General features: G+C 49.1%; 1 protein-coding gene across 2 annotated transcripts in view; it reads right to left on the bottom strand.

Moving 5' to 3' along the window:
• wnk4b (WNK lysine deficient protein kinase 4b) overlaps positions 1-11401 on the bottom strand; it is a 46010-nt gene extending 34609 nt beyond the window's left edge. For both annotated transcript variants that reach the window (XM_067233588.1, XM_067233587.1), the window contains exon 1: positions 10378-11401. In XM_067233588.1, coding sequence (XP_067089689.1) covers positions 10378-11007 — 630 coding nt within the window. In that variant the 5' untranslated portion in view covers positions 11008-11401. The remainder of the gene's footprint in view (positions 1-10377) is intronic.
• Positions 11402-12572: the final 1171 nt, after the last annotated feature.

Below are 12572 nucleotides of genomic sequence, written 5' to 3'. Positions count from 1 at the left end.
TTTTTTTTACGAGCGAGATTGCAGGAAATTACTTGTCTCTCGGTGAAGTGAGAAGCCAGGGATAGGCCTATTACGTTGCGGAATAGGTTAATACTAGCGAGGGCCGACTTGATCCCAATCAATGCGGCAGCTGTTGCTGTTCGTTACGAGGTAAACAATGACCTCGTCTTCGGCTAAGTGCCAGCCGGACAACAACGCCTATGTTTGTGCCTCGATGGCGGTCAGGCAGGCTCGCATACAAATGAATTCCATAAAACATCAAACGAAAAGAATGCAGTTTGAATGGAATAGCTGTTAGCTTTAGTTAGCGGGACTATAAATAGGTCGTGCTAGCTTATTATCAGGTGTGGCGAAGAGAAGAGGTTGTGGATGACTCATCGTTGTGTTTTCATACCAAGACCAGTACATTATTATTAAGTGATTGACTGGTGCATTCTTCAACACTGAAAACTAAGCTACAAGCATTCCTCACAATTTGGCACTAAACTTAAATGTTTTACATGAGTCTGTCCCGACATAAACCTTCCCCGCGGAATCCATCTCGTGTTCACAGTTGTCCGTCAGAGCCTGCTTAGTCAGTCATCAGGTTCAACGTCAAGCCATAACGTGACCTATAGGCGACGGTAAACCACGGGTGGACTGTCACAGCCGGGGTACATGCATGTTCATGTGTAGGAGTCCTGGTGCTGTGCCTAGCCAACTGGGAGAAAGGTCAGGGGACATGCAAGCCTGCTGACAGCTCTCTGTGGCTGTTTTGTTATCCATACTGGACATGTCCCCAGGCTAACATTACCATAAACAGACTAAACACAGCCCATAGCTGCTGGCACTAGCATAATCAGGACTGTAATCGTGGCTGTACAGTGTGTACAATGTACAAGGACTTTACAGTGACTGGGTGAGGAAACGGTGTCTCCTGTATCATATATTATTATCAGTGTATAGGGAGCTAGCAAACTGTTTCTCATGGCCCATTTCTGAGCTGAAAGCTTGAGAGAGAGAGAGAGAGAGATACTTTTCTCCAAGGCTCCTATAGAGAGAGTAATAAATATCCCTCAGCCTTTTTAAGAAGCCACAAAACACAACAGCGAGGATGTGGTAAGGAGCTGGATCGCTCTCAAGCCCTGCTGAGACCATAGGGCAGAAAGCTAGTGAAAGATTAGATCCCTGGAAATAAAGGGGTGGAAAAGAGAAATAAATACAAGACGGAGAGAGAAGAGCAGAGTGAATTAAAAGGAGAAAGACGCATTCCGACAGAAACGCACTTGCAGCCAGGGAGAAGTCAGAGGGTTTATGGGAGTTTAAAAACCAGGTCGCTAACTGAAACGTAATACTTTGACATCATTAACTGAGATAAGATGGAAAGATGTAAAAATAGACCCAAGTTGGCGCTACTATCGGGGACTGTTCTGTCAGCAGTGATCACTAAGAGAAAGTAACTGCTGGGACACAGGGCAAAGAGGCCAACCTGTTCCAACCCTGGAAAACTTTGAAGAGAGACGAGTCTTCATGATTAGTTTAAGATGAGTCCATATGGGGCTTGTTTTCTCTCTTGGACCCTGGAGTTTCACAAATGGTTCAGTAGGAATTTCTACACATGAATGAATCGGCACGCCTCCATCTCTCTCCTCCGACTTTACACCTCGAATGGTGTTTGGGTCTCTAGTCCCTGAGTAAAACATCAGGCCAGGGTGACCTACATTTACATTTAGTCATTTAGCAGACGCTCTTATTCAGAGCGACTTACAGTAAGTACAGGGACATTCCCCCCGAGGCAAGTAGGGTGAAGTGCCTTGCCCAAGGACACAACGTCAGTTTGCATGACCGGGAATCGAACTGGCAACCTTCAGATTACTAGCCCGACTCCCTCACCGCTCAGCCACCTGACTCACATACACACCCTGTCTGGGAGTTAAGAAAGTGGAATCACCTATCTGACCCTCACGGAACACAGATTCAGGTTCCAGATCAGAGGAACGGCTGCGTGTGTTCTTCTAGAACAGAGGTCCTCAACCATTGATAGGATGAAATATGTCAGACGGAGGCTGGATAGGGTCGACTTTGTTTATTGGACGAGCTCGGATCATGTGACTTCCCCACGACAGAGTGGTCAGCATGAGTGAAGAACATGTCTCACATACGTCCTTTATATAATGGATGGACGGTACAGATATAGTTTCCACAAAACGTGCCCTTAAACGGCACAACCTCCAGTAACGACGCACATTGGAAATGATACACAGGTGATAACATCGTAACTCATATAAGTCCGTTTCTGCATATTTCCTGCTCACTGTCTCCCGAGAATCTGACCATAGTGCATTCCCATATCTATAAGCGGCGGGTGAGAGGCCCACTGCATGGCCTCTTGACCACAGCAAGGGACAGTCTCGCATGTACAAAAACTCTGCGTATCAACCGTGGTCGTCGTGCACCCCTGCCCTGCATGTTCTAGATGTTTCCCCTGCTCCAACACACCTGATTCAGATGAACGGCTCGTTACCAGGCTTCTGCTGAGCTAGATAACGATCGCTTCATTTGAGGACCAGAATTGAGGACCACTGTTCTAGAACGTGACCCTGCTGGATGACGTGCTGCACCCAGAGAACCGCTGGTGATTCTAGCAGTCAGACTACCAGATGAGGAGAGGCTGCAAAAACATATCCCCGTGGGACTCAAATGAATGACACTCACAAAGGCTTCATGCTCATCTCAATCAACATTCCTGTTCTTTTTTTTTCTTCTTCAGGGTGTGTCGACCATTTGGGCCGTGAGAGAGTTCCAGAAAAGCATTCAGAGGCACTGCAGAAAACAACCTTAATGGTTTGGAACAACCTCGGGAGACAATCACCTGAAAGGTGTGTGCAGGGGAGTGGGTGGAATGATCTGAAGGTATAATTACTTGTTTGTGTTTCAGTACATTGTAGATCTAATCTGCGAATTCCCGTCAACACACGAGGACAAGGGTGTGTGTGTGTCGGTGTGCATCTCTCTGTAGGGCGTGCGAGGACTGTGTGTGTGTGTGTCGGTGTGCAACTCTCTGTATGCATGTAGAGTATATCCTTTCAGGAGAAGGCATACAGAACTGGAGGATTCTGTTGCATTGTCTACAAAAACAACAATAATGCACAGGGTACCTTGAGCCTAGTATTTCCAAGAGTAAAGTAGAGGAGTGGAGAGGAGAGTGGAGAAGAGGATGAGAGGAGAGGAGGGGAGAGGAGGAGAGGTGAGTGGAGACAGAGAGACAGCAGGAGATATGACCTGACACCGTCTCTACATCCAGTTTTACGACTTGGGCCTGTGTACAGTGCAGCCTGTGTCGTACAGCTGTTGCTGTGCAACAGAGGCAGGCTGTTCATCTGGTGGCCACACTCGCACACAGCTGTGTGTTTGAACAGGGGAGTGGAATCTCCCACAGTAACCATGGATATGCCAGGGCCAGGAGGAGGAGTGTGATCCTGGAGGGACACTGATTGTCCTTGTCCTCTCCACAATGCCACCTGAAACACTGCTCAAAGCCACAGGACCTGAAGGGCAGGACTGATTAGTAAAGTCTAAAGAGGACAAACTCATGTCTGTTTCATCAACTTCCTCTCTAAAGAACTCGTAAGCGTATTTTTCATAAACCAGATAGAACGAGAGGGGTTCAGTCGAGATGTTTTTTTCTTCTTCCGTTACTCCCCAAATGCGCAACAGGGCTCCAATCATGGTGTAAACATGCTAAACTGTTATCATCTGCGCTACGTCGAAGAGCGCAAGCTACCGGAGCCAGGCAGACCTATATATCTCCCTGCTGCAGCAACACTATCTGGCACACAGCAGTGCTGAGGCCCCTGGGGAGGTTCAGCGAGCACTGGGAGGTGGCGGGTCAGCGGGGGAGCTATGCAGGGCATGCCCATATATCAGGCTGACCTATAGAAACACGTCCTGGGAGACCTCTAGTCAGCACTAGCTGCGAGGCGCTCGCCGAGTGTCCCATTTCTCTCGAGTCATGTGACAAGCTGGGTCACGCTGTCCGTGTGAGCCGCGTCCAGGGCGTCTAAGCGACGGTTTAGATCGACCAGGTGAACCGTCGACAGGCCCTTTCCCTGCCAAGCTATTCTGGTGAAAGATGAACAGAGGTAAATATTGACTGGCGGCTCGACAGGGTTTTGCTTGCGAACAAGCCAAAGCGTTCCTGGGTCTGGTGCGATGCACAGACAAGACTTAAGTCTGTGTCCTGTCTTCGTTCAGATGGTGCAGGTGGGCTTTCGTCGTCTCATCAGTCTTCGTATCTATTAACCGTGAGAAGCATCTCAAATGAAGGTGTACAATCGTCTCCCAAACACAACCGTGTCCCCAAGAGAAGCAGGAAATTGCACTGCAAAAAAAGGTCTGCTCAAGTACAGGAAATTAACACTAAATTTAAAGAGAAAATGACTTGATACTAGTGAAATTATCTTGCTGCATAGACAGATAATTTTACTCGACAAGATATCTTAAAATAAGTTGGTTCCAGTCTAGAAATATGTAAGCTTAAGAATATACCACAAATTAAAAGATAGAAACTAGTAAATAATTTTTGAAACCAGATAATAAATATTATATATCCAGAACTAAGATTTGAAATCTTGGCAAGCAGAACAATTTGCAGTGTGCAGAGCCTGGTGAACTCCATTCATGCTTCTTTCTTGTGAAGGAATCAAAAGGCGCTCGGTTCAACCGTATCCCGAGTTCAACACGAACACAAAAGCTTTCGTGGTCTCGGCTTACTTTCTCTCTCTGAGGTGAAAGATCAAACAGCTCAGGTCTGCAGATTCCCTCAGACAACACACTGCAAAAGCTAACTAAGTTTGATCAACTTGTATGTTCTTACTGCATTGGCAGCCACTTACTTGTACCATGTACTTGTTTTAAGCACGAGCATGCACGTAACTAATGTTGCTGCACTTCAATTTGAGAAAGAGACAAGAGTCTCTCCTTCTCTCTCTCCCCCCTCTCACTCCTTCCCTCTCACCCCTTCTCTCTCTCCCTCTCACCCCTTCTCTCCTCTCTCCTTCTCTTCCTCCCTCTCTCACCCCTTCTCTCCTCTCCTTCTCTCTCTCCCCCTCACCCCTTCTCTCCTCTCTCCTTCTCTTCCTCCCTTTCTCTTCCTCTCTCACCCCTTCTTTCCTTCTCCTCCTCCCTCCCTCTCTCTCCCTCTCTCACCCCTCAGTAGATCGTCTCCACACAGCAGCACCAGGAACCCCCGAGGCGTGCGCAGGTTTCATAACAACCGAAGAAGAACACACAGGAAGTCCATTCATAGGCTGCCAGTGGAGCAACAGTGCATGACTTCATAATCATTTTTGAAAAATGTGTGTGCCAAAGACATCTGTTACAGCAGTGTTACGTAAACCTCATTACAGGGGCTGTCTGGTCGATAGCTGCGCAGTTTCCTCCAGGAGGATAACATGCACAACGTCTACATGGTTCGTCTCAGTAACCCTCCTCTACGGAGGACAGAGTCCTGGTCCAGGAGGCCTCTGTCCTGCCCATCCAGCCCCACCCAGACGCTACTGGGGCAGGCTGGACGGAACACCACAGAGCAAGCCTGCTACCAGAGCCCGGCAGAGTGAATGTGTTCAGGTCCCAAAAGGAGCTCGGTTCCAAACTCCCCCACACAGGGCCAGCGCCGGCGGGGGTCGGAGCCGAGCACAGAGACGGATGTTCCGGAGCAGCCACGGTGCGATGTTGCAGCAGGCCTGAATACCGCAGCCTGGTTTGAACAACAGAGGTTTCCCTTCCTTGTTTCCCTTCCCTGTGTGTCTCAGTCTAGACCAAGTCTGTATGGGAATCCATACAGGCGTAATCCAATCATCTGCGACTTGCTTTGAGAACGGTGGATTTGAAATGGTAAGGTGATACCGTAAAGAACTGGTTTCCCCTGACTTCCCTCCCTTGGGAATTACCACGCACAGACACAAACAGTTTGTATCCAGGGTCACCCTGAATCTCAGCCAGTAAAGAGAACGAAGGGGACTTGGCTGAGGTGGTACTGAAGGTTGAGGTGATTTTCCCTCGGGGTCCAGAAGACTGTTTAAAACTCCCCCTCCCACTGGGTCTCTCCAGGAACCCATTGCTCCAGGGCCATTCCTGACCTCTCACACACACTTAAAACATCTAAGCATCTGCACACACACCCACACCCCTGAGCATTCACCCCCCCCCACACACACACCTAAACATCCACACACACCTAAACATCCACACACACCCACACACCTAAACATCCACGCCCCAACACACGTACACATACTAAACATCTACACAAACACAACCCCCCCCCCCACACACACACACACGCACGCACACATACCCACACCAACACCCCTGTTATCACCCAGACAAGTATGCTGCAGGTCAGGGAGGCACCAGGGCTGCCTCTCTCAACTTGTGGCCTGACAGTGGTAGAGACAGGAGGGGTGTGGGCCTTGGTGAGAGTGGGAGAAAAGGAGTGGATGGACCACCTGACTTTGCTGCCTCGGTTGTTTCGTAAGACGGGCAGAGCCGGTGACGAATCGGACCCTGCGAGAACAAGACAACACAAGTTGTGTTTCTCGATAAGTCCTCTGGGAGCTTTCTGAGTAGAGGCAGACTACCCTGGAGGCGTAAACACAGTCGACATACCTTCATATAAATCAGTGCAGCCTCCACCATAAAGATAAAGTTGTCTCCCAACTTTTCCACAGCCTCTCCATCGTGGACCTGCCGTGACTGACCCTCACCTCACCCCACCGAACCACGACCAATCCAGTCACCCCTTTCACCTCCAGCGTCCAATCAAATAAGCACCTGTCCTTATCAACCGTAGCGAACCAGACAGGTGACAGCAGGCTGAAGGCCCAGCAGGCCCCTCCCCCGATCACCAACATGACAGATGCCTACGCGATGACCGTACCACGAAGCTCACGAGGACTGGTTTGTTCACTGATACGCCAAACACTTCTGTGAACTTCTATGCATTTTTCTTGTATAGAGATGATCCTATTGGCCCTTAAGCCCTGTAGAGTAGAGCTGAGCTGAGCAGAGCAGGGTAGAGTATTTCAACAGCACCGGCCTCCCAAGTTAGCAGGCTTCAGGACAAGCTGGCTTTCAACACAGGAACCAGCTGACGTCCAACATACCGCTACTTTAATTAAACAGTGTTTGCTGTTCTGTAAAGCTCATGAACCTCATCCAGATGGATTAGGCCTGCTTGTCCTTGAGCCCCAAGCTGTATGCCGCTCCAATCCCCCATGCTTCTCTCTGCTCTTATAACTCACACACACACACACACACACACATCAGTGCTGGTTCTCACCTGAGGACACGTTGCCTGAGGTCTACTTTCTCCGGGCGCGCACGCAAGTCACCGAATCAGGCGTGTGTGATGGGGAGTGGGGCTGAGAAAGGTGCGGGCGAAGCTAACGGAGGCGCTGGCTTTGTGTGAGGGCTAGGGTGACTCAGCCACACCGTCGTTCCCCCTGACCAGGTGCCCTGCGCTCTACCGAGGGGCCGTTCCTCTACGGCCTTATTCAATCCCATTAGAGAGACGCCACCACACACACACAGTGGCACACACACACACAGTGGCAGCTTTTGTATCGTTTACCACTGGGGGGCTTCGTCACTTTGCCGTCGATACGATTTATCGCGGCTAATTAAACGAGTTCACCGAGAGTGAAAGAAATTCCGGAGAGGAGGGGATTAGCTGGGCCGGTCATACTCTGCAGGTGACAGGGGGCACACTCTGCAGGTGACAGGGGGGCACACTCTGCAGGTGACAGGGGGCCACACTCTGCAGGTGACAGGGGGCACACTCTGCAGGTGACAGGGGGCACACTCTGCAGGTGACAGGGGGCACACTCTGCAGGTGACAGGGGGGCACACTCTGCAGGTGACAGGGGGCACACTCTGCAGGGGACAGGGGGGCACACTCTGCAGGTGACAGGGGGGCACACTCTGCAGGTGACAGGGGGGCACACTCTGCAGGTGACAGGGGGCACACTCTGCAGGGGACAGGGGGGCACACTCTGCAGGTGACAGGGGGGCACACTCTGCAGGTGACAGGGGGCACACTCTGCAGGTGACAGGGGGCACACTCTGCAGGGGACAGGGGGGCACACTCTGCAGGTGACAGGGGGCCACACTCTGCAGGTGACAGGGGGCCACACTCTGCAGGTGACAGGGGGACACACTCTGCAGGTGACAGGGGGCCACACTCTGCAGGTGACAGGGGGCACACTCTGCAGGGGACAGGGGGGCACACTCTGCAGGTGACAGGGGGGCACACTCTGCAGGTGACAGGGGGCCACACTCTGCAGGTGACAGGGGGGCACACTCTGCAGGTGACAGGGGGCCACACTCTGCAGGTGACAGGCGGCCACGTCGGACTGGAAACATCTGACGGACAACCACGGATCGTAGCTGGGCCGCTGGAGGAATGTGTCTCCTAGGCAGCAGCCTGGATCAAGGGGGCCATAAACCATTCGTTTGGCCCTTAGATAGCTCTCAAGGTCTGGCAGTGTTTGGTTCGAAAGGTGGTGAGGGAAGCCAACTGCCAATCCTCCTGAACTGACCACAAGGATAGGCGTTCCTGAGCAGCCATGGTACGATGTTGCAGCCGAGGCCTGGTTAAGAAAACAAAAAAAACATTGAGCTTTTCCCTTCCCTGTCCCATCTCAGTTCAAACCTCCTCACTTCTCACACTGTGTGAGGCCCAGAAGTTTGCTTGCTCTGCGAAGCCGAGAGAGTCTCCGTGCTGTTGAGTGGACCCCTGAACGGCCGCAAGAACTGAGCGGGCTGGGGAGGGGAGGGCGACAGCGAATGCGAGACAATGCTAGAGCAGATCCGCACATCCTCTGTCAAACTTCTCTCGCAGCTATACAGCCAGCTACCTCCTCCTCCTCCTCCTCTTCGCAGCTGCCTGGAGATACAGGCAGCAGAAGGGAGGGGTTACTTCAGTTCAAACGTTGCGTAACCTTTAAAGGCGAAGGACGCTGCGGAGGTACCACCAAATGTTCTGAACTGAGACGGCCAATCCAGAGGAGATGTGGGGTGTGGAGTTAGGAGTGTGGTTCTCACTGTAGCTTACACCATATGTGTGTGTGTGTGTGTGTGTGTGTGTGTCGTACTGCATACAGTGGCCAGGAAAATGTCTCGTTCTGCTGTCAGTTATCTGGCGCCAGGACAGGTGACAAGTTCCAGGAAGTGAAGTTATCGTCCAACTTGTCAAGAAAGACCAGAGACATGTCATGTGATGTGTCTGTTATGGAACATTTCCACACCTCTGGCCAATTCAGCCCATTTCAGGCTACTTTCAAGGTAGTGCGAGGGTGTGTGTGCGAGGGTGTGTGTGTGTGTGTGTGTGTGTGTGTGTGAGAGAGCATTCTGCCACCCCAGGCTGTCAGGGAAAACAGACTTGAGCTGGATTTGAGCCAGACAGAGGGTCACTTATCGTCCTGGTCTGGCCCAGACACTGCAGGTTTCAGCTGCTAATTCAAAAGGTCAGCTATCGATGGATTACCCACAACAGCAGGTCTGGGTTTCTGAGAACTCAGAGGAAATAGGATGACTGTTTTTCTTTCCAGAGAGAGATGTTGGTCTGATATCAAGTCAACATGTGCTGCCAAAGTAACGATTAGATTTCCGCTCAATCGTTTATTTGAATGTAGATAGATTTTGGTGTGTTGATGCCCACACATAAGTAATTCACCTAGCCTTATGTATAGATTTGGAGCTTCATTTTTGAGTTGCGGGTGAACATGTCGGTGATGTAACTGTGCATATCCACGCTGCCCTCCACACAAACACACACACAGCTCCCTCACCACAGCCCACAAATCATTAAGCGCATCTGCTGCTAGGATACCAGTTGTCATGGGAATTCGGACAATTAGAAACTAGACACAATGATCCAGAGAAAAAGAGAAAGAGAGTTCAACCTGGCCCCCTCCTGCAGGTAGAAGCACCCAGAACTGTCTCTGAACGGGGGGTGGGGGGCGAGGATGAGGGAGACCTCTGAACCATACCTATCATCTCATCTCTGTTTGTCCCTGGACAACAATCATTAAGACAACGGAGGAATCTCCACATTCATCTCCAGAGAGCCCATTAGGCTAGGCTTAGGTTTTATAACTTAACAATGTCAAGCTGATCAATATTCTGTCACATTTTAACACGTTTAACACAGTATCCTGTTAATAGTATTGACCAGAAAGGCAATAACAGTAATTCAAATCAAAGCTTTATAGGTGAAGTATTAATTTCCTTGTCTATAGGCTACATCGAGGATTTTAAACAATTATGTGTGCTTTGTTTTCATTTTGTCACAATATGATGTTTGCAAGCTGTCCCATAGACACCCTTTATACGTACCTGTAGTTCACACCAGGCCACTTCCACTGTCGTCTCCGTGTCCAGGCCTTTGTAGACGGTCTTGAACGACCCCCTCCCTATCTCAATGTTGAATTTGAGAAACCTTCCATCGGGTGAGGTGGCCACCGCTTTGGTCTCAATTTCGTCCTTCTCGTCTTGCTCCCATTTGCTTTGGAAGGGAGCTCGAGATAAAACGACTTTTTTGTGAGTAATTTCCGCCTCGGAATCCGAACTTGTGCTCAGAGCGCAGGAAGTTGGTTTTCCAACGGTCCATGTGTCTAGAGGTGATACCGGGTGGGATGGTTGGTTACAGAGAGGAGAGCTGGTGCTCGTTCCGGGGCTCGATGCAGGCGACACCGGTGGAGACGAGTCCGCTTTCCTCTCCTCAGCCGCAGTTTCTGCTAGAATGTCATCAGCAGACCAGGAAAGAGTTTTGGAGAGTGGTGGGTCGGAAACTTGCGGTTCGAAATCGAAAGTGTTAATTTTGTTCAGTTTGTATGAGTTTCTTCTGGAGTTTGCAGAATGTCTCCTGCGCCTCGGTGGTATTCGTCCTGGGAAGGAGTTGGCATCGAACCCGGCAGGTAGTTTCCCAAAACCAAGTCCAGCCATGTCAACCTCCGCTTGTGACATAATGTGCGTCTGCTCTTATTGTTAATTAAGCCTCGAAATATATCAGGTGTTTTTTGGTCAAGAAGTGAATGCCGTTCAGCCTAACTTGTACATTGTAGTCTGCAGTAGCCTATCCTCGAGAGAGAAAAATGAAGAAAAAAAAGCCTAAAAACGATTAAGAATTAAAATGAAAGCATGAAATTACTGAACATGTTTAACACTTTAAAGCCGTCAACTTTTCCAACAAACGTACAACTGTATGTGAGCGAAATTAAACTAAAGCACAATAAGTGACTCCTCGAATCCTCTCAGGTAAAGAGTATGCGTTTGAAAATGTATCTGAAGAAAAAAACACCTGGAAAACCCATACTTGTAGTCCGCATATAGAAAAACCGTGTGGTTGGTGGCACGTCTCCCAGCTGTCACCTTCTGTGGAAGGTTGCAGCCAGCTCCTCTAATAACAACAGACAAGTGACACAAGCGCGTAGCACCACGCTCCGCCCACAAACACTTCATGTGTGAGATAAAAAAAATAATTGTAACTTAAATTTGTTATTTAACTCAAGAAGTCTGTGTAGTATTTAGCCAATTTGTAAACCCTATCACATGGGTAAGTTATTGATATTCAGTTTGATAAATGTTATGCATATTATGAGGGTACACAGTGAACCCGAATGTTCTCTCGAAAGATAAATTCTGTGTAATTTAAGTCACAAGAGTCGCTGGCTCAAGTGCGATATGACGATATCAAAGATTTCATTTGGCAACGTGCCAGAATGTTCAGTCCAATGCCACATGTTGCACTGTGGTGTTCCTGTAAGCCTAGCCACTAGTGTCAGTCATATTTTCACAATTAACTGCTTTTTGTGACTGCGATTTGTCCTACCGTGTCAGATTTTCCTACCGTAGAGCAAAACTACAAGGAAGACCCTAACCCTAACCTTGATGTCCGCATGCTCCCAAACACTGATAGAACAATCTGACGGTTTGGATAAAAAAGGTAGGACATCGGTTTCAAGTTCAATTAATAAATCACGGGGATTCATGGACATGAGTGAGCTCGGAATAGGCTTACATCTTGCTATATAAAGAACACTGATGAAGCCATCGATACTGTAGTTTGTTACTGCATGGCAAGTTACAACTGGATGACATGACTTGGCAAACTGCCACTGAGAGGATGAATATAGACAGCAGAAACAGGCTTTGCTCTCATCCTCAGCCCTGACACTCAGACACTCTCTGAGTTAGAGGTTAGTGATGATCATGGTTATGTTGAGGTTGTTTTGAGTATTTCATTAGACTCCTGATACGTTGGATTGGAGTGCAGATTTGGCTATACAGCACAGTGCTTGATGTCAGTGAATGTAGTCTTTGTAATTTTACTAACTGCTCTGTCATTTGGTCTGACTGTGCACATGACAATTCATACTCTGCACATATATAAATATTTATTGTTTATACATATAAACACACACACAGAGAGAGAAAGGTTCTCCAATCATGGGTTAGTATGTCAGGTCAACAGGAGCCTGAATTCTCTGTCAGGTATTTTTATCCTCTTCTTAACGGAGGAAGCAGTCGAG

The sequence above is a fragment of the Osmerus mordax genome, chromosome 3 (assembly GCF_038355195.1).
Source record: "Osmerus mordax isolate fOsmMor3 chromosome 3, fOsmMor3.pri, whole genome shotgun sequence".
Taxonomy (NCBI): Eukaryota; Metazoa; Chordata; class Actinopteri; order Osmeriformes; family Osmeridae; genus Osmerus; species Osmerus mordax.
This window is presented reverse-complemented; position numbering and strand designations above follow the sequence as displayed.